We start from the raw sequence: 27,907 nt of genomic DNA, 5'->3' as shown, positions 1-27,907 counted from the left end.
AATCCAAAGCATTTTCTTTTCATGCCCGCCGAGTTGCGGCAGAGCGACGCCAAGTGCCGGCACCTGATTGTGCCGGGTCCATGGATCCCACGTTTGAGCACCGGGCGCGAGTTCTGTCGGTTGTGGTGGGGCGCTGCCCCGGCGCCCTCGGGTCCTCGCCGATCTTCTTTTTAAACACCCTTCGCTCGCTCACTCTTCAGAGCCAGGACTTGGCCAGTGTAGAGACTAGAGAGTGTACACGACACAGCAGAGAAGGCAGAGGCCACCAACCTAATCCTCAACCGCTCTCTGACGCCAACTCCTCCCCCTCCCCCTGCCACCCCAACAGGCCAACACCCCCAACGCCACGCCGTCTCTCTCACTGCCTTGCCTTCGTCGTCGGTTTCGTTCCGGACCTCCTCCCGACCTCCCCGATCCCGCTCCTGAACAGGACGAAGTCGGCAACCGCGCGGCCTGCTTCCTCCTCCGGTGAAGAAAGGAGTCGCTGATCTTGGCCAGTTTTGATCCGTCCGTGGGTGGCGCCCTGCTGCGTCTGGACATCGTCCCTCGTCTGCGCCGCGGATCGGCCAGCCATGTTCGTCAAGAAGCTCGTCGAGAAGGCCTCCAAGAAGGTACGCGGTGACTGCTTCCCCTCCTCTTCCCCCATCTGTGCTCTGTCGTCTCAGTTTCCATCTTGCCTTCTTCCGGCGTCTGTTCCTGGCTGATGCAGTGTGGTTCGTCTGCGGTGTGTGTCGATGACAGCTCCGCGGAATCCTATAGAATGGTCTTTCCTGCCGCTTAGGGGCTTGTTCTTGTTTGCCTAAACCTCTGCTAAAATTTCTCGAATTTTCAGTCACAAAAATCGCTTCAGTAAAACGTCACTTTCCATTTTTCTTCTTCAAGCGTTGTTTTCCTGTGGAAACAAGAAAAGAATGTTGCCTCGCAGACGCCGTGGCGTATGGCTCGTTCGACTCTGACAGAGACATGGTTCCATTCGAAATTCAAACATTTTCAAAATGTAGGACACCCAAGGAAATCAAGGCGGCACGCGTAGGCCATGTGATCTCATAAATGTCGGGCCACTAGAATATTGTTTTCGAACACTTTGTTGATTTGCGGCAGAAATTGTTCTTACCGGTGGTAAAAGTGAAGCTACAAGGCCGATCCGCAAGAACAATATACAGATCGTTCAGTGCAAGCATGATCTTTGTTAAAGGCGATCGAGACGGATAAGAATTTGCATTGACGAGGTCAGATACTAGCAGAACATGGATTTAGTAGTATAATCCAGAGCGCTTAGAAAACAATATTTGGTCGGTTCTTCGAGATCAACGAACAATAGATTCGCTTATTCCAATGCTGCTGGTTCAATGCATCGCAGTCGCAGGCCGGCCGGCTTCGGCTTTGCATCGAGTCGCATTTGGCCATTCGGCTGTCAGTTTGAGCATGTTTGTTTTGGCCGCTACGGCTCTACCCATAACCCAGCTGTTTAACCTGGCTCTGCTGCGGTGCAAGTGTTCTTGTCCTGAAGGGACAGTAACATAGCATGAGCACGGTCCATGTCTGACAAGCCACTTGTGCCGAGGATGGAGATGGTCATTGCTTTAGAGGTCAAGGAATGATGCTCTGTTAAAGACAAAAAAGGTGGCGTAATCAACTTCACAGTGGAGCAAGCTGCGAAGTAGTTAACGAGGAAAGAGAGAAGAAGGTCATGCACTGACAGTGAAACGGCGAGCGGAGAGCAGTTGCCAAGGGGATAAAAATAACTTTTGGTCATTTGAGTTAGGATAATCTATACGCTGTTTGCGTGGACTTGTCTAACGAGCGTACGTGTACGGTTGTCGTTTGGTACTGGTTTTTGGAGCAGGCTAGATCCGGGACACCTGGCAGTTCGGAACGGCACAAAATGAGGTCGTGTGAGGTGTGCTAGACTGAGGTGACCGGCCATGTGCAATAGTGCCAGGCCGGTGAGCAGCTGGTCCTGGAGACCCGCAGTTGGTGCCACGTAACCTTTGTTTCTTTCGTCTTCTTTGTTAATCATTACGCTAAAAGTTTGCCCGAGTCTTTGCCCAATTTTTTTGGGTAGCATAAGGCTGGAACTTGGAAGATCGATTAGCCAGTGCGAATGCAATTCCCCGTCAAAAGCAACAAAAATAGTGTTACGGAGAAATAATTAATTAAAACTAGAAAGCTCCCGGCGAGGATCGAACTCGCGACCTTTCGCTTACGAAGCGAACGCAATACCACTATGCTACGGAAGCTTCTGACAAATCCTTCCATAACAGCAAAATATCGGAAGCATCAGCAGTCTGCGCGCCGAGGACGTGAGCCCGCGGCTGGCCTTCCACTACGGCGTCCCCGCCGACGCCTCCCTCCTCGCCTACGACCCCGTCCTCCACGTCCTCGCCGTCGCCACCAGGTAACCTAAACACACGGCCACCGCCGACCGCTTTGTCCTCCTTCAGCCCTTCCGCTTCCGCTTCTACAGACATGACCGACGCACGTTTGCTTTCAGGAATGGGCAGATCAAGCTGTTCGGTCGCGACAACACGCAGGCTCTGCTCCAGTCCCCCTCCCCACTCCCTTCCAGGTTCTTGCAGGTACCCCCGCCTTCCTTTCTCCAACCCCACTGCTTAGTTTGAGTGTCCAATGTCGCATGGGGAGACTTGGAGGCGACTCACTCTTCGCTGTTCCGTTTCAGTTTGCCGAGGGCCAAGGGGTTCTGCTCAATGTCAACACCCAGAACCAGATCGAGGTGAGTAGGTCTGTACACTAAACATAGTTGATGCTGTCGTTTCCATGCATTGTGAATCGGTAAGGCATGTCGTGTGCAGGTTTGGGACATTGACGCGAAAAAACTGTGCTATGTGCACCCGTTTGAAAAGGGAATCACTGCCTTTTCTGTGCTACAGAAGAGCTTCTACATGTGGGTTATAAACTTATAGTGGTTGCCGAGTGTATGAAATTCCAATGTATTTAGTGCTCTAATGGTAACTTTGTGCCTGGCAGATATGTAGGAGATAGTTCTGGAAATGTGTCTCTGTTGAAACTTGATCCGGCTCAGAGATGCTTAGCTGACATGCCGTACTGGATTCCTTTTGCTGAATCTTATGGTATGCTGTTGCTACAAAGAAATTTCTGTCTGCCGTGTGCATACTCAACTTTGTCAATCTGTGTCTCAGTTTTTTTTTTCCCAATATGTGGTTATATTAAAAAGGGAGCACTCTTCGGATGTTGGTTTGATTTTTAGAACAATTCTTTCAATAAGAGAATCCATAAAACGAAGTGGAATGCTGAAATTTGATTTTTTTTTTTCCTGCTGAAGGTTCCGGTCCAAGTGTTGGTAATGATGTCGAAGTAATATTTGTATCACCACAGCCTATGGCGGAATCCAACAGGTTGATCTCTTCCTAAGACTTGCAACTGCATCGTTCTACTCCATCTAGTATCCATGTTTGATCTTACATACCAGACATAGAAAAGAAGTCTCATTAAGGTACACTCTTTCTGGTCAGGGTGCTTATTATCTTCAGAGATGGGGTTATGAGTTTGTGGGATATTAAAGCAAGCAAGGCAGTATCCGTATCTGGTAAAACCATGCAGCAACAATCACACCAGGAGGCTAAAACTGTAGCATCTGCGTGCTGGGTTTGTGCCAAGGGAAGCAAAATTGCTATTGGATATGACAATGGTGATTTATACATTTGGGGCATTCCTGAGGCTATTATAAATGTACAAAATTTGTCATCTATGGGCAACCAGAATCTACCTATTCAGAGGCTTAACCTAGGATACAAGCTAGACAAGTTGCCAATAGTCTCTTTGAAATGGATCTCTAGCGATGGAAAGGCTGGTCGTTTGTATATCAATGGGTTCAATGATCATGGGCACCTATTTCAGGTGGAAACTCTGACCTTCTTTTAGCAAAAGAAATATTTAACTGCTGTTCAAATGATAATTTGTAGATTGTCCACTGCAATAAATTTGAAGTACCATACTATATCCCCCTGTACATTGTTTTCCTATATTACATTGGATAATTGGGAGTTTAGGACTTGCATCATGGTCAAGTGATGAATAGTTTTGGTGAGGAATATCAGTAAACTAATGATACAGTAGCCAAGAAGATATAAAACTCATTTATCATGTGGGGTTCCATTTTAAAATTGCAATGTGCCTTACCACTTATAAGATTTTGTTTCTAGTATAACAGGTCAATTCAAACTTGATAATCTACTGGTTTTATGATTGGCTGGTTTCAAGTACATAGTAAGGCAGGCAGACCAAATTTTTTTCTTTTATTCACCAGTGTCCAGAGACATTTGAAAGTTACCCCCTTCTGTACATTGTTGGAACCAGTACTTTTTTCTGTATAAAAATAGTTTGATGGCTTACACGGATAATGTGCCATGATTGTTTCTGTTCATTAAGAACTGCATCTTTGTTGAACCTTCCATTTGATGTTCATGAATAGGTTCTGATTCTGAATGAAGAGAGTGAATCGCGAATTGTAAAGATGGTGTTGCCTCTCACTGAATCTTGCCAAGGAATGGAACTTATTACAGGGCTTAGTGACCCAAATAAGCACAGACAAAGTGCTCTTGTTCTCTTGTTGAAATCTGGTCAGATGTGTTTATATGATGATTCAGAAATTGAGCGCTATCTTCTTCACTCTCAGTCTAGATCACCACCAACACTTCCAAACCATTCATCTGTGAAGCTTCCTTATGGTGATTCAGGCATCAGTGTTGCAAAGTTCTATACAAGTAACCATGCATCCTCAGCTTCTTTTGATGAGGCATGTATAGTATAGATTTGTAATTTTCTTGCAAAAACTTTGAATTCTTTGATCTGACAATTTCATCATCTAATGATGGGCAGGATTATTTTTCATTAGCCTCCAAATTTCCATGGCTGTTCTCAATGAAGGATAAAGGCCAAACTTTAACAAGTTTTACCAACATTCATAAGACCCGCAACCTTTACATAACTGGACATCTAGATGGAACCTTAAGCTTTTGGGATGCATCGTGTCCTCTTTTGCTGCAGATTTTTAAGATAAAGCAGCAGGTTCCTTCTAATCACAATTATTTTGCTGAGCATCTAATAGTTATGCATATGCATACAAATTAATATGATGACTCCTCGATAACTATGCAGAATGATGATAATACATCAGGTGGCAACCCTATCACCTCATTACAGTTTGACATGCCCTCCAGCATTCTGATATCTGGAGATATGAGTGGAATGGTAAGCTATTCCACGGCAATAATATGGTTTATAGTTTGCATGTCTGAGACTCTTGCAGTGCAATGAAGCTTCTTTCCTCTTATTTCTAGGTCCGTATTATTACATTCAAAAAGGACTCCACTGATAACATATTCTCCTTTTTAAACGGTACTGTTCTCCTCATTTTGTCCCTAAATCCAACAGTTGGTGTTTCTATCCTCATATATAATTATGTCTTGCTCGTCTGAAACTTTACAAGTTTACAACAACACCTCTTCTATCATTGCAAAATGCTGACTTTACCAGTAAGATGTGTACTTTCTCAACTTAAATTTGTGGAACATGAAACTAATGAATAGCCTGCGTAATTGTATTTTCTAAGGGGCGGATTTTGGAGTCTAAAATAAGTGTGTTCTTTTTCTTCATAACATAACTTTTCGGCTTGTAATAGTAGTGTTCTAGACAATCGTCATCATCAAATTTAAATTTAGTTTGCCAATATCTCATGCCTTCTGTTAACGATAAAGAATAATGTAATAATATCCTTTTAAGCTTCTTGATATTAGTATAGAAGAGATGGGGGGGGGGGGTTCCTGTACATTTATTTCTCAAAAGAAAAGGACTTGGTTTTATCATCTGGGTGATTTATCTTTCTTCATGGCATCAAATATATGATTTTTCAAGTTTATATATGCTTTATGTTTACATGATTAAATAACTTGACAGCAAAGCAGGGAGATAACTACAATGTTCGAAGTATAAAGCTCAAAGGAGCTGTAACCACAATGTCTTCTATCTCGAAATCAAAACATTTTGCTGCTGGAACAGAAAAGGGAGTTGTAAGTACTTTGTTGTTTGCACAGAACATACTCCATTGTCTTTTTTTTCTGTGTCTGTTTATCCCTAGACACTGTTTAGTGTTTAATCAACAAGCTTAATAGCCCAGTAGCCCATGCAATTGTGCAGTGCAGCTAGGTTTGAAAGTAGAGTTGTCTTCATATATCTTGACTATTTGATTAATAACTATTTTGGATTTCTTTTTTATACATTTTTACAATTGAAGGATTATGCCTTGAATACCACATGTTGTTTCAATGTACATAGATAAGGCAGCTTCCTTAGTTTCACCAACATGTTTGTGTGCTAGTTTCAATAGATGACAGTTGTTTATCTACAAGAGCCAGAACTATCAAATACCAGTATGTGGTTGCTATGCTACCTGACTGAAAGGTAGCGAAACAAAATGGTTACAGACAAGATTAGCATACTATTTCTTTTTTTTTAAAAAAAAAGAGAAATGTGGAGTCTCATGATGGTGACAAATGGTTAAACATTCGTGGCTTACAATGACTAATGCCATGCATATCAATGAGTGCTTTGTTATTTCATAGAGATAACATGATGTCTTTCTCATGAATTATACTTCCTTTATATGTGCTTCAGATTTGTTAAGATTAATATCTAGGCCCAGCGGTCCAAACCAACAAAGTGCTATAATGTCACCACATCCGTATTTCAGGTATCAGTTATCAACGTAGAAGATGCTACAATCTTATATCAAAAACAGTTTGAATGCCGGCTATCTGGTGGAATCGCCTCTTTGCAATTTGAAATCTATAGCCATAATGGATATGACAAGGAAATTTTGATAATAGCAATGGAAGATTCGTCTATTTTTATTCTTGAGGAAGAAACTGGGAAACTTTTGAACCCCAACCCAGTTCAGACAGACAAACCCTCTAAAGCCCTTCTTCTGCAGATGTTGGGTGAGCTTTATGGCCTTGGATGTAAATCAATTGTTTTTGTTGTATTATCATAACACTATATGATTCTAAAGCCCTTAACAAATTGTGCATGACAGAGTTATCACCCAATGATGCATCAGTTTCAGATAACCACAATACAGTATCGAAGGAATCATTGTTGTTACTTTGCACTGAAAATGCAGTCCGCTTATTTTCCTTGAGCCATGCAATTCAGGTATTTTCATTTCTAGTTATCTATCATTTTTTCTTTTACATGACTTACTGTTGTTCTTATGGCATTAAACTCCATTCAGGGAACAAAGAAGATAATTAATAAGAAGAAATTTAGCAGCAATTGTTGTTTCGCCTCTCTTATTCATAGCTCTTCTGATGAAATTGGACTTATACTTGTCTTCTCCAATGGGAAAATTGAAATAAGGTGAGGCAACTGCTTAGTTTCAGACTTCAATGTCTCTGTGCATATTAAAATGATATTTATGTGCACATCTACTCTCTTTTGTGAAACTCCAGATCCCTGCCAGATTTATCCTTGTTGAAGGATGCCTCTTTACGAGGTTTTGTGTACTCAAGAAACTTGAATTCAAGTAGTTTCATAGCTTGTTCATGTGATGGAGAAACCATCTTGGTATGTACTGACCATGCTTTCCTCAAACTCTTTCAGTTTTCAAAAGACATTATCTGCTAAAAAGAGTGTAGATTTCACTTGTAAATAACGCATTACCTTTAAAAAAATAACCAGATAAATTTTACAGGTTAATGGAGAGGAAACCTATTTTTTCTCTACACTCTGCCAAGATGACATCTACAGGTATGATATCGTTAGCAATGTGTACCATGGTGAGTATGTGAATTTGATAGTTATTACCATGTAAAGAAGTTCATGTACTGTCCTGAAAGTTCTGTCACTAGAGTGTTGTAATTTTGTGCCTTGGGGAGACCCATAGGTTCATGATACCATAATTGCCAATGTCTAACCTAATAATTTCAAATTTTGTTTTCAATTCTAGAGCTGAACAAACCTAGATGAGAGCTCCTTTTAGTTATTTTTTAGATTGGCTTATAGTATTTGAGTTCAAATGTTTGTACACAGGCACGTGGACAGCATTACTACGGTATACAGAAAAGAAAGCTCACCAAAGGAAGAATCCTCTTTAGTGGTGAAATCTCCTAAAGAAAAGAAAAAGGTAAATAATTGATCATAGAAAAACTGGAAGCCATCTGCACGACTATATATCTTTTCTGACAAAGGAAATATGGAACTCAACAGGGCCTGTTCGGAATGATTATGAAAGATAACAAAGGAAGCAAATCAAAAGAGAGTGATGCAAATGGCAGTGAGCAATGTATTACAACTTCTGAAAAGCTGGCTTCAATATTTTCATCAGCTAACTTTGCTCCACCATCTGAGAGAAGGAACAGTTCATTAAAAGATGAGGAAAACGTCGATCTGGACATAGGTATATGCTATTTATTTGCTTTTACTTGTGCAGCAATCTAGATATACTAATGGTTATACGTTTATCCCTGAAGATGATATCGACATTGATGACAACCCACAGAAGCAGAAAGGACCACATTTCCCTGGTCTGAGCAAAGACAAAATCAGCAAGGGATTCCAAAGCCTTAGAGGTCAGTAAAGTAAAATTATAAGATGTTCAAGTCTGGAGTCTACTGTGGCTTTGTAAAATTGATTCTGATTCAGAAAGAAAATTTCTGTTATGTCATTTATTTACATGCAGGAAAGCTGATGCCCAAGACTGAAGAAAAGACAAGTTCAGGAAATAAAAAAACTGAAGATGAAACATCAGTGAGTCAAGTTGACCAGATAAAGATGAAATATGGATATGCAAACGCAACAAATGATGTGAGTGCTTATAACTCATTTATGCAAATCATATGCATAGAATAATGCAAAATATAATTAGTAGCCACGTTTGATTACCATTTGCCGATCCGTTTTCATGTTTATATGAACAGGATTCAACCAGTGTTCCAAAAATGATCGGGAACAAGCTGCAAGAGAACATGAAGAAGTTGGAGGTAAGAAACCTATGCTTCTAATCTAACCATGCATCACGCACTTTGGAAACTAGACTTCAGGTGCTTAGCTTAATAAGAGGTGCCCTAAGGATATTATTGCTGTCGTTCCTATTGACATGTTCTGAACAGGATTTATCACAGTTCAGTCTCTGAACTACTTGTTATCACTACTCATTCCTTACCGGTTCCATATTTCTTTCAACAAAAAGCCCCCATACAAAAATCCTGCAGAAATTTAGAATACTTGCTAATGGCCTGATAAACACGCAACAGGCAGAGGGTTAACTATGGACCAATGTGCTTTCTGCAGGGCATTAACCTTCGGGCCGCAGATATGGCGACTGGTGCTCAGTCATTCTCCGCAATGGCAAAAGAGCTGCTCCGGACTACAAAGAACGAGAAGGGGACCTCGTAGCAATGTGGACATATACCAAATCTCTCCTCCCTCCTGCTGTAAAGTTCTTTAGAATACCGCAATTGTCAAATTCCCTTCACTACGCATAGGCAGGTTATTGTAAATAATGAATTGAGAATCACCACAAGACATCACATTGAATTATTTTCTCTGCAACAGTTTCATTTGTAAACTTAATGATGAAAAATACCATTTTTTCATGGATGAACGATCAAAGTCTCTGAAATTTGGCTACATGCATTTCATGCAACTAATTTGGACCAGGTGGAGTTCAATGACCAAATCCATGGTGTATGTAGCCGTCTCTTCTCAAATTCAACAGAAAACGAAGACTTCCTCACCACCAAGAAAGTGAATAAACACAACGCATCCACAATGCATACCAAAATATATGCCACGGCAAAGGGCAAACCGCAATGTGCCCCTTGATAAAATCGAAGAGTTCAATACTCCATACATCTGTTTCTTCACCACAAACATATAATATAATATTAGACCGAACACAACTATATTTCCAGCAAATACAACTGAACGCATTAAATGTGCAAACACGTACAAGTTCAGTTTGAATCATCTAAATTTTAAAAGTACAACAGATATGATATTACATGTTACATGGAATTGGGTACATCCAGGCAGAAATGCTCATGTCCTTCTACTCCAGTGTTATTCATACTACCCAATTTCTATCTGATAACGTCTCCTTTTCAACATGCAAGTTGGCTATTCTCTACTACAAAATTGTCCACCTTCTCCGGTAGCATAAAAGTTACAGAATGCCATGCTCCTCCTCCTTAAGGAACAGAAGCATGCCTTATTGATGACTCACTGGTTCACTTCGTATCCTTATACCGCTCAAGATATAACCACCAAATGCATTCATTTGCATGTGCGGATGAGTCCGTGATGGAAGCACCTGTATTGGACACAAGGAAGACCAGAATTTTGTAAGTTCATATATCACAATAGAGGCACATAAAATTAGAAATAATAGCGCATCCTACAGTGCACATAATACATCTCGCGATTATTAGTAGTGTAAAGACAATTTTACCTTCACATTTGAACATTTGGATAAAAAAATTATATAATACTCAGAAGAAGATATATTTCTGCTATAAACTCCTCATGGTTCATGCACTGACCTGGTATTCACGTAGCCAGGGTTCAGAAAGCTGCAATCCAATAGCCCTTTTTGATACTTGCAAGGTGTGCATGCACTTTGCAAGAGGCTGCATGTAGATATAAGACAAGAAAGTATATATAAGTAACAATGCAAATCAGATTTTACAAAAGAGCAAACAAAGAAAGGATCAAATAAATTAGCATGACTTTTTTCGCCCACGTGTTAATAATTCAAGGCATGAAAAGGATGATTTATGACGTTTTTCAACTCTAGCATAAATAGAACAAACCAAAGAATTATTTAGTTCACAACTGGCACACTTCTGTATCAATGACTCGATGTCTAGGAATATTTACCTCAAGATATTGATGATAGATAGCAAATGGAGCTGAGTAAGACAATAGTGGAAGCAGATCAGCAACCAAACTCTCTACCTCATGGCCCGGGGCAGCAACAATTAAACTGCATTAAGGAAAAAAACCATCACATCAATCAGAACTTGTACTACAGTAGCATAACAGCTTTCATCATAACTTGTGTTACCTGCTAAAGCCATGTTCTTTCCAATATTTCATCTTCTCTGGTGATGGTGCTTTTCCAGGTTTAGATTTGGAAGCAACTGAATCACCATCACCGTCTTTGCAGTCTACAGATTCACATAGCATCCAGAGATCAAAACTTAACTTCCCCAGAAACATTTTAGCTTCATTAACTGCTTACCTAATGAAGAGTTTTCATCTTGACCATCCAAAGGCTTCGAGACCTCCATATCAGTTGGTTGTTCTGTTGACAATTGTGCCTTCTCATCTGCTGTGTCAACTGCCTGTGCCAGAGATGCCCGTGCATCCTCATCTTGTACTACAACAGAATCAACCACTTCCCCTTCAGTGCTACCATTGAGAACGGAAGGAGTATTCCCAGAACTTTGCATTGAGCATAGGTCACTAAGCGGCACCTGAACAATCCTGAATGGAGAGTTTATCACAACATTTTTAGGCATGGTATAACTTGAACTCTATTTGGTTGCTGCCCACTTTTATAACTTTAACTGCTTCGTTCATATATCTATTAGCTTCAAATAAGAATATAATAATATTTCTATCATGGCTCTATTGATCAATAAACGACAAGTGAATGCTTATATTAAATTTGATGGTAAAACATTATCAAATCCAGTTTGACTGGCAAATGTAGTGTATATTGTATTATTTTAAAAATGACCTAACAAGGTTTAAAACTAAGAAATGATTTGAGCTTGAAATTTCGTAATAGACTAAAGCTTAAAGGTCTAACTTTACAATTTTACAATGTATAGAATTACATATTTAATTATTTAATGCACTCTAAATAACTTGTGCTTGGACTTTGGATGGCAAATGTGCTACTGACTTGATTAAAATCTCACTTTTCCATAACACTATTGAAGCATTCTCTAATTGAAAGCTAAATAGTGCCAAAAGAAAATACCTGCTGACCATATCACTGCTCAGATTGTACATTCTTATAATGTCTATGGAGCTGGGTGAACCAAGATAGGTGCTGCAAACATATCCTGTACCTGTTAATGTAATGAACAGCATACATTATTAACAAAAACTTTACAATTTTACACAACCTATGGATTATAATGGGTATGCCAAGAAAACACCAAAACCAGTTCTAATTCAACAAAAAATTGTTGATGAATGCCAGACATTGGCACTTGACACAATGGCAGGTACATGTCACTTATAAACTTATTAAAATAAGCTTGCACTTTGTGGTAACAAGCAGTGTGGCTTGCACACTTTAGAGATCACATACCAGAGCATTTATTATTGGCTTATTGCTCAAACAACTAAGCATAAATCAAACAGTCGTACAGCAAATTCCATCAAAGATCTTGGTGATTTCTTGTCCATGATAACTAGGTAAAGAATATGCATTTTGAGAAAAAGGTATCAAGTGCAACATTTAGCATCTGAATATAGTTGATATAGCTGGATTGTATTTAATTCAACCTATTAGATTTGATCTCAGATAAGTAAAAGACAAACATAATTTACCTCCTAAACGTTCAGCAACAGCTCCAACAATTAAACCTCCAACCATATCAACCACAAGCACATCTGAATATGCACCAATGTTTGCCATAGATAATAAGAGAGATAGTGTGTCAACTCGCATAAACCTAGAAACCACAGCACAAAGCAACTGCGAGTTGTACACATTAAACAAGAAAAAAACTGAAATTAAAGAGGACTGAACCAAAAATAACAGCTGCCACTTCAAGAAAAAAGATTACCCTATTCGACCTGGACTTTTCTTGAAGTATGTCTCACAAATGCTGCAAATGAAAAGGACCACAAAATTATGATGCTGTCCATATGATTAAAAATAAATTTACAATTGGCAAAAATCTGGCAATCGATTTTTAAAGAGATGCACCTTACAAGATATGAGTTATAGTAGAACATTACAAAATATATGCAAACTTTCCAGATAAGTTAAGCTACGTTTGCTAGTCAAGGTTTCATAACAAAATATGGAAACAGATATTTCTTTTACAAAACACGTTTGCTAGTCAAGGTTTCATAACTAAAGCTAATTGGCATAACATATTTACCTGCCAAAAAATTATATTGTTATCCAAACAGCCCAAGTATCATTACTTTCAATTAAGTGGGAATAAAAATTCAGAACAGTTTCGAGCTTGCTCACCTTGCATGGCAGACTAGACACTAGAACTAGTTTCATTTGCATTATTCACCTCCCACTCTGGTCTCTACACGCCCTATCTCTCAATTCGATATCTTCCATGGAATTTTTTATTCAGTATAATTGAACTGGCTGTGTTAATAGTAGTATAAAATTCATCATGCTCTCTCGTCTCTTGGAGAGAGCATTGAGAAAATTCGTACCACAAAAGCATAAAGGTTAATATATCTGGTGGTGCGCATGAGAACGGTATTTAAATTACAGGTAGATATCTCCAAAAAAGACTTTGCATATTTTTAAAATGGACAAAAAATTATAGAAATGTACCTTCGGGTAGAGGGGCGTCGCAAAAGAACTTTAGGTGCATATTTCTTTTGTTTCTTTAACTTGTATTTCTCCTGCAATCGGGATGATTTAACTAAATCAATCCTCTGCACTCTTCGAGCATCAGCAGAACAAAGAAAACAAAGTTACTTAAATATTATACTAACTTGTGAGAATGCAGTTTTCTTTCCAAATGTCGAGCTGTTTGCTATCAAAGCTTCAACAATCTCGTCACCAGTTGCACCATCCCTATTCCGAAAAATAAATTTGTGTTAAATCCTAGAGAACAGAGAAAAAGCATAGATTACTATTTACTAAGTATAAGTCGAATAGGATCAAGACCTCACCTCTTCATTGCCTCTATGTCATCACTAGATAAATTCTGGGCTGTATTGTTATCAACCAGGGACCTATTGTCCCTAGTTTCATCCTGCACTTGGCCATCGGCACCATCTTCCATGCTATCCTCTGGATAAATGAGTCATAGTTACAAAAATGGAATAGTGTAAAAGCATATGTTTGGCTGAATCTAGACAGTAAGAAACATTGCAGCATGGTGTTTATCTTTATAAAAAAAATGGTGATTTTCAGTTAGGAATAAACATCAAGCTATCACTCATTAGGCACAATGATAATGCAGAGTAAGATTACGGCACTTGGGACCTAGCGAAGGTTCAATAGCTGACTAACAATGAACAATTATGTGCTTCCATTATTTTTTAGTTCAATATTGCAAATTGGGAATTGAAAAGCTCTTCAAATTTAAACTGTACTTGGCAATTCAAGTTGAGAATCTCACCAATTCGATTAGACAAATGTTAACTAGTTCGTTAGTTAGCCAACTTTTCGTTGAGATTTGCAATCAGAATCGTTGCAACTTGATTTTTTGTGGAATTGTTTAAAACTGGTGAGTTGGCAGTTTAAGTTGAGAGTTTCGCTGATTCGAGTTGGCAAGTGTTAGCTAGTCGTTCATTAGTGAACTTTGGCTTGATAGGGGCTTCGAATCAGAATCCTTACCACGAGATGGGGCATCCCCGGCGGCGCAGGGGACGAGTCCGTCAGCACCGACGCGGAAGAGGGAGCCGAAAGGGCGCCCCACGAGCGGCTGCAGCGAGCAGGTCTTGTTCCCAATCTTCACCGTCCTGCGCCCACACCACAAGGGTTGGTTTCGGGTGCGTAGAGAAGTTGAGGATGGGGCGGGGAGGGTTGTACTGACGCTGCGGGGGTGAGGCGGAAGAAGGCCAGGCGGTCGCCGTCGTTGATGTCGAGGAGGACGCTGCAGCCCTCCCACGCCTCCCGAGGAATCGCCTGCGGCGGCGGCGGCGGTTCCATTGTTGTGGCGATTTGGGAGAAAGCGAGGCGACAAGCGAGGGTTTAAGGAGGGAGCGGGTCGGATTCTTTTTTTTCTTTTCTTTATTTCTTTCTCTCTTTTTTTTTTCTGAAACGGAGCGGGTCGGATTCTGGTTCAGCTATTTTTAGAAGAAGGAAAAAACTGTGTTATGTCTATTATGTGCATGCAGAAAAGTTGAAGCCCAAGACTGACATGTAAATCATAAAGCGAGGGTCACTGGCTCACTGCAGGAACGTCAGATTGTGAGTTATGTCCTCCTAGACAGTTTTACTCGTGCACCCGTATATCTAACGAGGATAATAATAATAATTTTCAAGGCAATGCGACAGATGCAACCCATCCTGGTTAGTTCATTCCCAATTTTTCCCTGGCACATAGCATCGTTTCTTCGCTGTAATTACAGCGCTGGAAGTCTAGGCTAAACTGTAAATGCCAAAATGAATAGTAGTTTCATGAATACTAATTTGAAACGGAGGAAGTGGAAGTCCGGGCTAAACTGTAAATGTAAATGCCAAAATGAATAGTAATTTGAAATGGAGGAAGTAGTTTCATGAAGAATGCGGCAATAGTAGATAGTTCGGCAATGACAATTAGTAATTGTAAACAACTCGATCGATATCTGAATGGATCAGGCTGATAACGGACAACACCACGAGACAAAATCAAAGAAGAGATAAGCATCGTAGGAGAATTGCAAACAATCAAATACCACGCATCCAATGCTACTCAAGCATAGACGGAGGACGGCAGAAACAATTAACAGCAAACCAACTGCAGGGGGTAGTCACCCAATCGTTCGATAGAACAAGCAAAACAACTGTTTACACATGCGGATGAGGCTGGCAACAGTATCCGGCTCTTTCCCTGCTAATAGTTAAACGGGCACTCCAGCACGTCATAGCCCTAGGGTACCTTCCATCTACAGGTTCTCCTTACAGCATATAACATCAAAAGGAACAGCAGCATATCAAGCTAAGTACAAAAGAAGCAAACACCCAATTGCACAGCTGCTGTTCCCCATCCTACTATTTACTCCTCATCTTCCTCCTACAAGGAACAGATTAAGCAGATGTTAGCAACAATAGGCAAATTCCATCAGAACTGTGACGCATGGATTTTATATACCTCGTTGCCATCCTGCTCATCATCATCCTCAACCTCAGACTTGGACTTGTCAGAACCTTCTGCTTCCTCACCTTCACCACCATCAGTTTTGGCTTTCTTGGAGCTAGTGCTCTCCTGATAAAATAACACAGCATATCATCACTAAATGGAAACATAAAGTGAAGGAAGTAGAAGATCAATTCCAAGGAATTCTAGGCAATAGTAATATTGGTAACTGGGTAGTGCAAATCATTGGATGTCAGCAAAAGCAGACACCAGCATCGATATCCATCACTGTCTTTTCCTAATCTTCTCACTTTTTTCATGATGTTTCGACTTTTGAGTGGGAAATTTCCAACATAATTGGAAAGACTTTCAACTAGGCTGGATAACTTTCGAACTAAAATCTGGAGAACCTCCGAGGGGGAAATTTACTTTTAAACCAAAGATTCCAGAGAAGGAACAGGTTGCCAGATTGGGCTTTCGATAAGACGATTCTCTGCTGTGGAAGCATCTAGTAGGCGAGAAAGAGAGAAGCTTGGTTCAAGCAGCCAACACAAGGTTCATTAGAGCTGAATCAATGTGAAGTGGCAATAAAGCGCACAGAATGGCTACAATCATCAGGACACAAGGATTAGCAAGTTTGAGAGGAGTCCAGATGGAAAGGAAGTGAAGTAGCATAAAGCACACGCGTGAGTTGTTGCTTCATCCAATGACTTGGATTCCATCATGGAAGATATAATTGTGCAGGATGGTAACTGCTCACAAGAAAACCAAATGATGCACATTAATAGTTCCCATGCTATTGGAGCCAAATCCAGGTGCAGCAGCACTGAATGGAGCGTGCAGTCATGACTATAAAACTACCGTGGACAGGGATTTGCAAGATTGGGATGCGAGGATCCAAACAGTAAGGAAGAGGAAAATGACTCCTCTAGTCATAATGTATCACAATGGACAGGGTGGAAAGTAGCATAAAGCACATGCGTGAGTCATTGCATCATCCAACTACGCGAATTCCATCATGGCAGGATATCATATACAAGGGTAATCACTCACAAGAAACTGACAGTCACACATTAATAAGTTCCCAGCTGTTGGAGCCAAATACAGTTGTAGCGGCACTGAATGGAGGGTGCAGTTATGCCATTATGGGTTTAAATGGCCAACGACAAGGATTTGCCAGTTTGGGAAGTGCAGAACTAAATGATAAGGAAGGGGAAAGTGACTCCACGCGTCATGACAAGAAACTGACAGTCACACATTAATTAGTTCCCAGCTGTTGGAGCCGAATACGGTTGCAACAGAACTGAATGGAGGGTGCAGTTATGCCGCTATGGGTTCAAAAGGCCAGCGAGTCAACGACAGGGATTTGCCAGTTTGGGAGGTGTGAACCTAAATGGTAAGGAAGGGGAAGTACTCCACGAATCATAAAGCATCACGACAAATGGTGGCAAGTAGCAGACAGCACATGTGGACCCCTTGCTTCATCCAACTACTAGGATTCCATCACGGGGGATATACTAGTGAGGGAGGGTAACCGCTTACACGATAAACGACAGATGGCATTAATTAGTTCCCATGCTAGTGGAGCCAAATCAAGGTGCAACGGCACTGAATAGAGTGTACAGTCATTGCTATAAACCTCCAGTGACGGAGTGAGAACCCCAAGACTTCGTTAGTCATAACGTATCACGATGGACATAGTCAAGCCACAGCCAGCAGGTGCATGAGTCCTGGCTTCATCTAACTACTCGGATTCCATCATGGAAACCTGACGGTACAGGAGGTAACCGCTCGCAAGATAACCAACAGATGCCCATTAAAATAGCAAAAACCTAGTAATATTACCTTTTTCTTGTTTGTGGGCTTGCTTGCCTTGTCTTCCTGCTTCTTGCCCCCACCATACTTCTTCTTTTCCTAAACAAGTAAACATTAAACAGTTAGTGAGAGAAGTATTCGTCTTTCCTTCTACTGAATAGATGCATGCTAACTAATATGAGAAACTATATAAGCATTGCAAGCATTCGTATACCTCATCGGACATAGAGCGCCACTTCTCCCCAGCCGCCTTTGTCACCTGTAAGCAAAGCCACAAACCAGCGCAGGCATATATGAGCCACCTAAGCGAAACCCTAACAACAGGCTACACGGCTAGGGTGAGGAGAACCAACTCACATCCTTGACGCCCTTGTTCTCGGGGTGCTTCTCCAGGTACTGCGGCCTGAACTCAGCCCTATAAACACCACCGCACAGAAAATTCAACAAAACCCTAAAGTTTTGAAAGAGGGTGCGCGTAGATCTGGAGACGCGAGAGGATAAGGAGAGGAAGGAGGGTAGGGCTTACAGAAACGCGAAGAAAGGGGTGAGCCCGCGCTTGGGGCCGCCGGCCTTCTTGCGCTTGGCACCGGAGGCCTTGAATCTGCATCGAAACAGCAAACCACAGGCGCAGCAACGCACAGAAATCAGCTGCTACCCCGCTGCAAGCCACATACGAATCGCATAAGGGACGAGAGAGGGGAGGAGGGAGGCGAACTTACGAGGCGTCGGCGCCAGCCTTGCTCTTCATGGCGGCGCGCGGTTAGGGTTTGCTAGGGCTAGGGCGCCGGTGACGGTGAGGATGGGATTGTGGGAGCGGGGGGAGGCTTAGAGTTTGGTTGGGGAAATGCGGTGCTGGCGAGGGAGAGCGATGATGATGAGAGGAGAGGAGGTAGAGGTGTCCGTGTGAGTGCGTGAGAAAGGGTGGGGACTTGGGCTCATGTTCGGGAAAGTGGGTGACGAGGCCGTGCTGCGGCCCACTTTCGCTGCCTGCACGCTCTGTCGGCCCAGCTACGTCGCGTCGATCGCCAACGCCCTCAATACATTTTGTAATTGGGACGTCAATATTTCGTCTCACGAAAACTCCAAGGAAAATGCATGCGCGTTGAGGCAGTGACTGCGTTATGCCAGTTTTTTAATTGAATAATGTATTTCTATGCCGGGCTCTTTATAAACACTAGCATGTTACCCATACGTTACGAAATTCTTTTAAAAAAGATTTAAATTTCTAGACTCTAACAATTAACTAATAAAAAAACTATTTAAATTTCTTGACCCTAACAATTGACTTAAATGGCTTGATGCAAGCTTTATATATACTTCTTTTTTTTCAAAAGTTTTTAGGGTACAGCTGTACCCCCATGCACCCACATTGATCGATCCACCCCTCGGTGGACTAGTGAGCGTTCCACCCTGGAGTCATTGAAACTTCCTCGTGGTCGAGGTTTTTTTTCTCTCACTTTGGAGAAATGAAGAATGTTCAAAAGACTTTCCCCCACCACACAGAGTGAGATTTTATTAAAAAGGATCTACATATATAATCAGCCACAAATAAACCAGAGGTACAAAGATAAATGGCATCTTATATTATCTAACACGCAGCTATGTATACACAAATCGTTACACATAATCCTCATAAAAAAATCATTACGCCTAATAGATTTTATGTAGAACCCACCACCAAATGTGCTTTTTATAGAGATAAAGGTAAAGCAAGATGAAGACATATGCAATATACCAAATCGCTCAGAAGCCATTATAATGATGAAAAAAGAAAAGAAAAGATGCAGTACGCACACAAGTTCTTCACTCCTAACGGTTGAGTGTGCGTGCGTCTGCATCTGTAGTGTTTCGCATAAAAGTTCCTTACTCCTAGCAGTCAACAAAAATATAAGACCATAAGATGTGCTTCCAATGGACAAAAGAAAGACTTCAACGTCCTCTACCCCTGGTTGAAACAGTCAAGATGCACTCAGATACAGTATATAAACAATCAGTATGATGACATTGTAATTTCAGCAAATTTTCAGAGCCAGCAAAGAATCGATGTCCTTCAGAACTATACAATGGCAGGGCCATAGCAAATGCATAAATCAATTCTTGTTGCATCCGAATAAACATTGCTATACATCTGCACAAAATGGGCATCAATAGTAGCCACCTTGTACCTATGCTCTTGTACACATTGCTATATAGTACTATTTAAAGATAAAGCAATAGCAAAAGAATGATCAGTCTTTGCCGTTATTCTGTAGTTCCTCTCAAGACCTGTTGTGCCTTCTCCATCTGGAACTGTATGATATTCTCCTTCCACAAGCTGTTTTCCAAGTACCTCTCGTAGAATGTTGCCTCACCATCCAATTTTGCTGCTAGCGCCACCATGCTTCGAGTTCCATATCGTGCCTGAAACCAAGCAGAAATATGGCTACAGTCTGTTTCCAAAAAGAATTATGAAAAGACATACATAGCTACTGAGATACTGAATGTCATGTGTTTTACCTGTCCTTTTGCAGTGTCAATGAAAATAGAGCTTAAGTTGTATTCCCATTCAGGGTCAACGCCAGTATCAGGCACCATAGATGTATCAGCCTTGATCGTATCCATCATCAACTCTTCCACCATCTGTTTTACAGAAGCTTCTGCATCATCATGTGTTTCCAGATATTTTTTGAAGCTCTGTCCTAAACGCAGTGCCTGCAGGGTGAGAAATGAATTCTAAAAGTAAAATATGTCCAAGAATTGTTTGGCTTTAAATTATTGTAAGAAATTTGGTCCGAAAATAACCTAGGAGAGCAAAAAAGAATTGTATCCGTACCTAACTAGCTAATAGTAGGGAGCACAAGAAAGGTTTTGAATGAACTTGTGAATTATTTGTACTAGCTCATCTCTTCTTTTAGTGGCATGAAATGCACAGATCCAGGTTATCACATGATGAAACTAGCATGAAGCCCAAAGCGTTGCATTTGCCTATGAACTCCGTGACTAGTAAACCAACTCAGTAAAAAAAGCTATGCAACTAAATTGACCAAATTATTCACTCAGTCAGCTTCAGAGAAAGCAAAGATAACATACATAGACCAATCATTCAGCTACAACAGATATTTCAGATATACAGGGTAGAAAAAAGAAACTTGCCATATGCAAATGTCAACAGCAAAGAGAACATAATAGTACGAGTTCCATTATTGAATAGTAGTTTCTCATATATTCTTGTAATTGTAAAATAAGCATATAATCATATCACAGAATAGGTTATCGGAATTTATTGATAAAATGACCTAACAATCCGCAAAGGAAATTGTGGAAGGAAACAATAGAATGACAAAAAAAAGCCCAGCTAGTATGTTAAAGCAAATTGCAAGATGAAATGAGCATCCTGCATTTCACTGCATCCTGCAAAATCAATGGGCAGTTGTATAATAGGCTAATGGGGGATCAAGTAGACCTGACAAGCATTGTGGCAATCGTGCAAAGAAACCAAATCTGAACTCTCAAATGTTTTACCACTTAAAAAAATAATCACATTCGTAATCATAATATCTATAGAAAATGCCTTTAAGTCTTACCTTTGGCCAAGGGGAATTGATTGAAGCATTCGAAAGCACATGAATCCCAGGAGCAACTGTGTGAATCACAGGATCATCTCCAGGTCTATTAGAGATGTAAACCATGGTTCCTGAGTTCACATCAGCCAATATAAGGTTAAAACCATTGTACTGATCTGCTTCCTTTGCAATTTCTGCTGCATACTCCAATGGACCCTGGCTGCCCTACATTCAAAATGAAGCAACTATCAAGCAAGGTTTTCTAAAAAAATATTAAACAGCGAGGCTATGGGGAAAATGCGAGCTGAATAACTAAGGTTTCCTTGCATAGAATAGAAGGCAGCACAAATGGGCTACTCAGTCATTTTATAAAGGTAAGACTACTCGAAATGCTGAAACTTGACTGTGAACCAATTAAACATTCTAAGACATCCACGCCTCTACATTTTTCTTCTGCAAATGATCTTATCTACACTGACAGATTGGCACTGACACCATGGTTGCCTACTGGCACAGAACATTTTAACAAGCGTGTTCATTCCCTTGGCAGCATATGCAGAGCACGATCTCACAGTAATCTAACTATGTAAGCTTAGCCCTCCATCACCATAGCATCATTTAAAATACTAATCAATCACAAAATTGACAAGGTCGAACCTGAAGAAACCTGACGGGGAGCTGCCCTCTGGTCTTGGCGCCGATCAGCGAGCCGGGCTCCCGCACGTTGGTAAGGAAGGCGAGCTTCCCGTCCCTCGTGCACCCCATCCACGTGCCCCCGCCGAGCTCGTCCCTGCCCCCGAGGATCTCCTTGCCGTCCTCCCCCGGCGCCCACCACTGCGCCGGCTGCGTCGGCCTGCACCAATTCGCGGGTACGTCGGCTTGGGTAGATAGATGCATCGGACATAAGAAGCGGCGATAGAGCTGGATAGGGCGGGGCGGGGCGCGCACCTGGAGTGGTACTCGTCGCGGTTGAAGAGCAGGAGTAGGCGATGCGCCGGGTGGCACTCCCACGCCCACGCCGCGATGCACATGGCCCGATGGACGAGGCCGATTGGGGATCCGGGCGGTGGCAGGGAGGGACGAAAAGAATCGATAGCTTGCCGGAGCTGATGCGCCGCGCCACCTCGCCGGGGGTAGTTGGGCTAAGGCAAACTACCGGGTACCGTCGGAGCTGGCGTATTTGCAGAAAAGCCCCTTCAAATGTGCGTATGTGCGTAGCAGGACTTATCCCTTTTCCTATGGGCTAGGCCGGATCGCGATCCGTTAGCAAGTGCACGGCCCAGATCGTGTCCCGCCTGCAAGTGACTCTCCCATGGCGGCACGAGACCGTGCGCCCAGCAGGCGGCAGGGGCGAAACCACCGTCGGCGCTACTCGGACTCGCTGGCGCACCGCTCCGGTGGTGCGAAGGCCTCTGGAAGAAATCTCTAGTACCGGTGTGTGAATCGGGGAAGGCTGGGGTTGTGGCTCGGCTGGGAAGAGGGCCAGAGAGGCGTTTGCATCCTAGCTGGAGCAGTGGAGCTAGGAGGACTGAGGGCGTAGTGTAGGCTGTGGGCTGTTGCTGAATAATCTGCTGGACAAGCGCAGCAATGGACTACAGCTATCCGTCGGCCGTCGAGACGATGAGCTGGATACGCAACGTTACTCTGGATTATGGAACTTGGAAGCGTCCCCACGCGAGCCAAGTGTTCGACACAATGACTCTGTAGCGTCGTCTTGAGCATTGACCATTGCGCCCATTGGGAACCTGAGACAGTGATGTCATGAGGGTGGTTCGAGGCTGAAAACAGTTGCCACAAGATCCATAGCACCAAATTAATTCAAGAAAGGGTCAGATTTGATTATTCTGGATTATAATCATCCCTTATTACAAATGGAGCTCATGGCATGGAACAGGAGCACTTTATAGAGGTATAAATCACAGATGCCTGGAATTGCATACAAATCATCTTCTATTATCAGGACACACAGTAGCCAGCTAGCTGCTGTCTTCTCAACTTAGATTTTTATTTTTGTTGTTGTTTTTCTGGCTTTGAAGCGCTAACTTTTTTTTTGAATTTAACCAAGTCGTATGTTTTCAGGGTCTCAATGAGATGGTTTCCAAAGTAATGCTGCCGGTATTCATGATCGTTGGTGATGCGATACATATGAAAAACTCCTACGGCATAAAAGGGAATAAGCTAGCTTCCAAAAACTAACAAGTTACTTAGGTGAGTTTTCCTCATACAAGTGCATGATTGTCATGTGCATAACCCGAAACTCAGTTGAGAAAAGTACACAGCAGGCAAAAGTAGCTCATGTAAATCTACTGTGTTCGGTAGTGCTGGCTGCAGCTGCAGCAGCCAGACAGCAGCATGAGCAGCAGCTGCAGTCAGCCGATTTAGTGCAACAGCTGCTTGGTTAAGTCAGCGTTTCGCTCTCTTGTTAGCTTGCCATTGTTAAGTGAGCGTTTCGCTCTCTTGTTAACTTCTAAAGAACTTCAAATCTCTGGCAAATGCTACATGAGAGAGTTAACAATTTAAGTCACATTTAACACAAGCTCTTGGTATATCCATATAGACATGAATGGAATCAGGGCAGTTGCCATTTCTCGTTTGAAAACACCAGTTGAGTGGCATGTGATATGCTAGAATATATTGTAGAACAAGGGTAAAGAGTACAAAAGGAGTCCACCACGATCCAAAAATGGGACAAAATTGCAAAGCGGGGGGGAAGGAATCCCACTCTCCCATCATGATTTGCGCTACTGCTAAACGTTTTGCTCCTGCCACCAGGGGCTTCCTCCTAGATTTTTGTCACAAGCATCAGCACCGAGGATTTCTTACTGAGAAACCCATGCATCACACTCCTTCCGTACTTCCTAGGAGACAAGGATCAAAGTGTAAGGATCTCTGAGGCGTTTCTGAATGGCGACCATGCAAAAAATTTACAGGTTGGTGGGTCCTAAGTTTTCCAAATCAATGGTTCCCATTGGAACGTTGACCCAAAGAATTGTGTTTTGATGGTTGCCAATTTTAACACATTCCTGATCTTGCATACATGAGAGCATATACAATGAAGGTGCTTAGATAAGAAAACTGATTTTTTTTTTCCGGCCACGTCATATGCACCAGATGCTTATATGGTGGATAAGATGCTCTCAAACTATTCAAGTATCGTCACTGGTGCTTATGATCCAACTATTCAAACACTAGGAATCTACTGTAACTCCTCAAAAAGAGCACACTCTTCGGCCCTGTCTGGATTGCAGGATTTCCAAAGGAATTCGAAAGGAAGTCCATTCCTATGTTTTGATGACGTCATATGCCGTTTGGAACGAAGGAATGCAGCTCGCCGTTCCTATGGAAAGGGTTCCTTTCCTTCACAAAACGCAGGAACTAAAGAATCCACTCCAAACCAATGTTTTTCTTGAAGCTTGAGATGAAGAAGAGAGAGAAGGGAGAGCACAGGCGTGAGCGAGGCGGAAAACCGGTCGGAGACTCGAGCCGCTGCGCCGCACATTCCTTCGGCACCGCCAAGGCCCGACGTACAGCGGAGCCGGCCTATGCGCTGCCGGGACGTCGCGCTGCGGAGTCCTTCTTCTTCCCTTTGCTCTTTCTGCGGTCGCTCTCTAGGTAGTGTCGCTGACGATGCGGAGGTGAAGAAGCTAGCGACATGCCTGCTCTCTCGTGTATAGCTCCTGCTCATGACCGTCCACAGGTTCTCATGATTGCTCCCTGCTGGATGGGGCCCATAATGCAAAGCCACCGCATTAAAAGAAACCATCTAATTAATCTGTTAATTAATCCATAAATCTATTTTAATCATTTATTATACCTTTAGCAGATTCCCGTGTTCCAAACGCCCCATTGCATTATATTTCTGTGTTTTTCCATTCCTCTGTCTTCCCACCACGTTCTCATTCCATCCATGTGTTTTTTTCCTTTCCTGCGTTTTCAATTCCTTCGTTCCCAACAGGCTAAGTACGAAGCTTTGCAGTTATGTTCAGTAACGTATTGTTATCGTTGTGTTCCGTCATGGAAGCTGGAGTATTGCTTGCGCTGATCCCTTGTTGTCATGGTTCTAGATAGCGGGCTGTAAATGTGAAAATGTTTCCGGTTTTCATGGTAAGTGCTAACATGTTGCATACATTCTGTACTAGGCAAGTGGACATCAAGCAAGCACGGAGAAGCTGTGAAGGGTCTCTGTCTCGTCCCGTTCCATGTACCTTTGCCTCCTTTTGGCGGGGTTGCATCACTGCCGCGGGACTGCCCAGACTGGCTGGCTGCCTGGAAGTTTGCTACCACTGCTCATCACCCACAGCAAAGCATGCAGAAACTGTGAAACAAGAGGACAAAGCCGATCCAACCAACTCCGTCCAGTCCAGGCTCCTGCTTTATTTGCTCTTGGTCTTGGCTGTGGCTCTCCACCTCTGCTCGCTCCTCACGCCGTTTGCCCTCCCACCCTTGCCAGGCTACCAGAGTTTCGGTGAGTTACATTTGTAAGCTCTCCCGGGTTCTCTCCCGTCTCTCTAGCCCATCCACTGATACGAGCACACCGCCATGCTTTTTATTCGATCACAAAGGCGAAACACGCGCGTTGTCATTGTCATTTTTTTTTGCAGGTGATGCGCATACGGCATAGGCCTCCAGAGCAGGCTGCAGGCATTCGTCCCGGCAGGCAGAAGAAAACAGGAGGCCCTAGAGAAGGCCTGGACAAATTTTACCGAGAACCAAGAACCGAACCGAACTAATCGAGAATCGAAATTTCGGTTCCCTATTCGGTTCTCAGTTGCTAGGAACCGAACTTTGTTCGGTTAAATGGTTCCTCCCCTTGGTTAACCGAAATAACTGAGGAACCGGAGGCCCAATAAGGCCCACTGGCCGGCCCAGCTTGAACTAGTGAACTACCGCGTTGCGTCTGCTGGCCGAGCGAGTAACCCTAGCACTCCAGTCTCCCGGTCTTCCCACCCGCGCAGCATCCCCGTGGCGTCCTCCCACGGTGACACATCCCCACCTGGCGGCCGGCGCGCCCTCCCGGAGTCCCGGCGCCCCCCTGCTTCCTCCCGCCAGCCGTTGCATCCCCACCCGGCGCGCCCTTCCGGAGTTGGTCGGTTAGTTCGATTCGGAACCGGAACCGAACCAAACTAACCGAAACTGAACTTCGTCGGTATCGAGTTTCCTAAGAACCGAAGTTCGTCAAAAACCAAAGAACCGATCGGTTCGTTAGTACCGAACGCCCAGGCCTACCCTCGAGTAGGGGACTAGACTGACTGGGAGTGAAGACAAGCAAGTGGACTCGAGAAGAACAAAAGTAAGTGAACGATGACTCTTTATTGCCTTTTATCCCTCTGCTTTTACGAGGAGCCTCTCTCTTTATCTGAACACCCATGGAAAATGCTCTGTTTGTTGGCCTCTGGTTCTGGGTTTGTTGGTTGTTGCCGTGCCATCGCGGCTAGAGGGAACGCGGCGAGATAACCCGGAAAAAGCTCCACGGCGCGGCGTCAGTGTTGAAGGCCTGTGGTTCTGGCCTTTTGAGGGCCTGTTTATTTCTACCCTCCTAAAGTTTTAGCTTCTAAAAGATTTTAGGCAGTTTTTAGGCACCTCCTAAAGTATGTTTGGTTCCACCTCCTAAAAGTGGCTAAAGGCAATGAATGAAGTGGTAAAATAACCAAGATGCACCTCTCCCCCACCAACCCGCTACCCCTGTTCCCCTCCACGACGTTCCCCGAGCTGAGCAGAGCCCGTCCGCCGGCCAAATCCCCAGCCTTCGCTCCACCATCTTCAAATCGTTGCCTCCCACAGCTTCCTGACCCCTCCTCTTCCCCCTCGACCATTCCTTGTCCGCCGCCGTAGCTTCTGGCGCTGGGAATGTGGCGCCGGGAATGTCAGATCCCGCGGCCGCCATTGCTGCCGGCCCAAGCTCGGGCGCCGCCACCGAACACCACCTCCCCGGCCTCCTCGTCCCCAACAAGCAGCCAAAACGTGGCATCGCAGCGGGGGATGGGCGGTGGCGGGAGATAGGCGGCGGTGGCGGGCGGCAGGAGATGGGCGGCAGCGGCCGCCTTATGCGCGGCTGCTGGCCGCCGAGGCGCGGGACGCGGTGGCTGCGGTGGCGACGCGGCACCCGGCGACGCCCTGCGTGCCGCTCGCCGCGGGCGTCGCGGTGGGGGATTGGCGGCAGCGGCGGGCGGCGGGAGTCGGGCGGCGGCGGCGGGCAGCGGGAGTCGGGCGGGAGAGAGAGAGGGTAAGGCGGGGTCTGACGTCCGGTGGGGGTGGGTGCGGGGTAGGAGCAGTCCAGAACCGATTTTAGTCGATTTTAGGAGGGGGGTGAGGGCCTAAAAGATTTGGACCTCCTAAAAGATTTTAGTCACTTTTTAGGAGAAGTGTTTGACACTTTAAGCAGTTTTTAGTCACTTTTTAGAAGGTAAGGTTTTAGGAGGGTGGAAACAGTCCCTGAGTCTGTTCTGTCGTGCTCGCGGCTGCTCGGTGGTGTGACTGCCTGACCTACAGGAATACCAATATACCATATAT

At 43.4% G+C, this 27,907-nt stretch overlaps 4 protein-coding genes, 1 long non-coding RNA gene and 1 other non-coding gene across 7 annotated transcripts; 2 read left to right on the top strand and 4 right to left on the bottom strand.

The window, feature by feature from the left end:
• The first annotated feature begins 190 nt into the window (after nt 1–190).
• LOC117865747 (uncharacterized) lies at nt 191–9,632 on the top strand. Of its 2 annotated transcripts, XM_034749991.2 has the most exons (24): nt 192–611; nt 2,265–2,398; nt 2,495–2,579; nt 2,681–2,734; nt 2,814–2,905; nt 2,989–3,092; nt 3,305–3,377; nt 3,495–3,879; nt 4,454–4,777; nt 4,861–5,049; nt 5,140–5,232; nt 5,322–5,379; nt 5,938–6,050; nt 6,731–6,977; nt 7,073–7,191; nt 7,271–7,395; nt 7,488–7,602; nt 7,730–7,785; nt 8,068–8,161; nt 8,245–8,434; nt 8,508–8,606; nt 8,717–8,841; nt 8,955–9,017; nt 9,328–9,632. In XM_034749991.2, exons 1-24 carry the CDS (start codon nt 573–575, stop codon nt 9,430–9,432), a joined length of 3,081 nt encoding a protein of 1,026 aa, XP_034605882.1. In that variant the 5' UTR covers nt 192–572; the 3' UTR covers nt 9,433–9,632. The 2 variants fall into 2 exon arrangements, with proteins under 2 accessions (XP_034605883.1, XP_034605882.1); XM_034749992.2 differs by lacking the exons at nt 8,508–8,606; nt 8,717–8,841; nt 8,955–9,017; nt 9,328–9,632 and having other exon boundaries at nt 191–611; nt 7,730–7,814; nt 8,245–8,385.
• TRNAT-CGU (transfer RNA threonine (anticodon CGU)) lies at nt 2,169–2,240 on the bottom strand. The gene has a single exon. It is a non-coding gene; the product is annotated as a tRNA-Thr (tRNA).
• A 281-nt stretch (nt 9,633–9,913) lies between the features above and the next one.
• Nucleotides 9,914–14,961, bottom strand: LOC117865749 (uncharacterized). The gene is made up of 13 exons (XM_034749993.2): nt 14,796–14,961; nt 14,597–14,721; nt 13,927–14,047; nt 13,747–13,828; nt 13,583–13,653; nt 12,843–12,884; nt 12,604–12,728; nt 12,026–12,116; nt 11,279–11,523; nt 11,102–11,204; nt 10,915–11,020; nt 10,578–10,664; nt 9,914–10,348 (listed from the first exon to the last, which is right to left on the bottom strand). Exons 1-13 carry the CDS (start codon nt 14,909–14,911, stop codon nt 10,247–10,249), a joined length of 1,416 nt encoding a protein of 471 aa, XP_034605884.1. The 5' UTR covers nt 14,912–14,961; the 3' UTR covers nt 9,914–10,246.
• Nucleotides 14,962–15,686: 725 nt separating this feature from the next.
• On the bottom strand, nt 15,687–18,736 carry LOC117865750 (uncharacterized). Its single transcript, XM_034749994.2, has 7 exons — nt 18,575–18,736; nt 18,382–18,456; nt 18,213–18,270; nt 18,070–18,114; nt 17,886–17,954; nt 16,056–16,169; nt 15,687–15,977 (listed from the first exon to the last, which is right to left on the bottom strand). Exons 1-7 carry the CDS (start codon nt 18,601–18,603, stop codon nt 15,960–15,962), a joined length of 408 nt encoding a protein of 135 aa, XP_034605885.1. The 5' UTR covers nt 18,604–18,736; the 3' UTR covers nt 15,687–15,959.
• A 1,102-nt stretch (nt 18,737–19,838) lies between these two features.
• LOC117865044 (uncharacterized) lies at nt 19,839–22,585 on the bottom strand. The gene is made up of 5 exons (XM_034749120.2): nt 22,346–22,585; nt 22,055–22,250; nt 21,419–21,622; nt 20,352–20,546; nt 19,839–20,255 (listed from the first exon to the last, which is right to left on the bottom strand). The coding sequence occupies exons 1-5, from the start codon at nt 22,426–22,428 to the stop codon at nt 20,097–20,099; spliced, it is 837 nt and encodes a 278-aa protein (XP_034605011.1). The 5' UTR covers nt 22,429–22,585; the 3' UTR covers nt 19,839–20,096.
• A 74-nt stretch (nt 22,586–22,659) lies between these two features.
• Nucleotides 22,660–27,334, top strand: LOC117865045 (uncharacterized). The gene is made up of 4 exons (XR_004642444.2): nt 22,660–23,306; nt 23,477–23,605; nt 25,537–25,862; nt 25,999–27,334. It is a non-coding gene; the product is annotated as an uncharacterized lncRNA (long non-coding RNA).
• The last annotated feature ends 573 nt before the right edge of the window (nt 27,335–27,907 follow it).

The sequence above is a fragment of the Setaria viridis genome, chromosome 7, assembly GCF_005286985.2.
Source record: "Setaria viridis chromosome 7, Setaria_viridis_v4.0, whole genome shotgun sequence".
Classification (NCBI taxonomy): Eukaryota; Viridiplantae; Streptophyta; class Magnoliopsida; order Poales; family Poaceae; genus Setaria; species Setaria viridis.
The sequence above is the reverse complement of the archived record's forward strand: the minus strand, read 5'-3'. Positions and strand labels throughout refer to the sequence as shown.

What these genes read in the sequence shown, in the direction of transcription:
- LOC117865747 (XM_034749991.2), top strand. Translation starts at nt 573, where the DNA reads ATGTTCGTCAAGAAGCTCGTCGAGAAGGCCTCCAAGAAG. An exon ending in TCCCTTCCAGGTTCTTGCAG is followed by an intron (nt 2,580 to 2,680) that starts GTACCCCCGCCT and finishes GTTCCGTTTCAG; the next exon opens with TTTGCCGAGGGCCAAGGGGT. An exon ending in CTGGAGATATGAGTGGAATG is followed by an intron (nt 5,233 to 5,321) that starts GTAAGCTATTCC and finishes TCTTATTTCTAG; the next exon opens with GTCCGTATTATTACATTCAA.
- LOC117865749 (XM_034749993.2), bottom strand. Translation starts at nt 14,911, where the DNA reads ATGGAACCGCCGCCGCCGCCGCAGGCGATTCCTCGGGAGGCGTGGGAG. An exon ending in AGATGAAAACTCTTCATTAG is followed by an intron (nt 11,205 to 11,278) that starts GTAAGCAGTTAA and finishes GTGAATCTGTAG; the next exon opens with ACTGCAAAGACGGTGATGGT. An exon ending in TCTATCATCAATATCTTGAG is followed by an intron (nt 10,665 to 10,914) that starts GTAAATATTCCT and finishes ATCTACATGCAG; the next exon opens with CCTCTTGCAAAGTGCATGCA.
- LOC117865750 (XM_034749994.2), bottom strand. Translation starts at nt 18,603, where the DNA reads ATGAAGAGCAAGGCTGGCGCCGACGCCTC. An exon ending in AGAACAAGGGCGTCAAGGAT is followed by an intron (nt 18,115 to 18,212) that starts GTGAGTTGGTTC and finishes CTTTGCTTACAG; the next exon opens with GTGACAAAGGCGGCTGGGGA. An exon ending in AGCCCACAAACAAGAAAAAG is followed by an intron (nt 16,170 to 17,885) that starts GTAATATTACTA and finishes TTATTTTATCAG; the next exon opens with GAGAGCACTAGCTCCAAGAA.
- LOC117865044 (XM_034749120.2), bottom strand. Translation starts at nt 22,428, where the DNA reads ATGTGCATCGCGGCGTGGGCGTGGGAGTGCCACCCGGCGCATCGCCTA. An exon ending in CGCGACGAGTACCACTCCAG is followed by an intron (nt 22,251 to 22,345) that starts GTGCGCGCCCCG and finishes GAATTGGTGCAG; the next exon opens with GCCGACGCAGCCGGCGCAGT. An exon ending in TCCCCGTCAGGTTTCTTCAG is followed by an intron (nt 21,623 to 22,054) that starts GTTCGACCTTGT and finishes TTTTGAATGTAG; the next exon opens with GGCAGCCAGGGTCCATTGGA.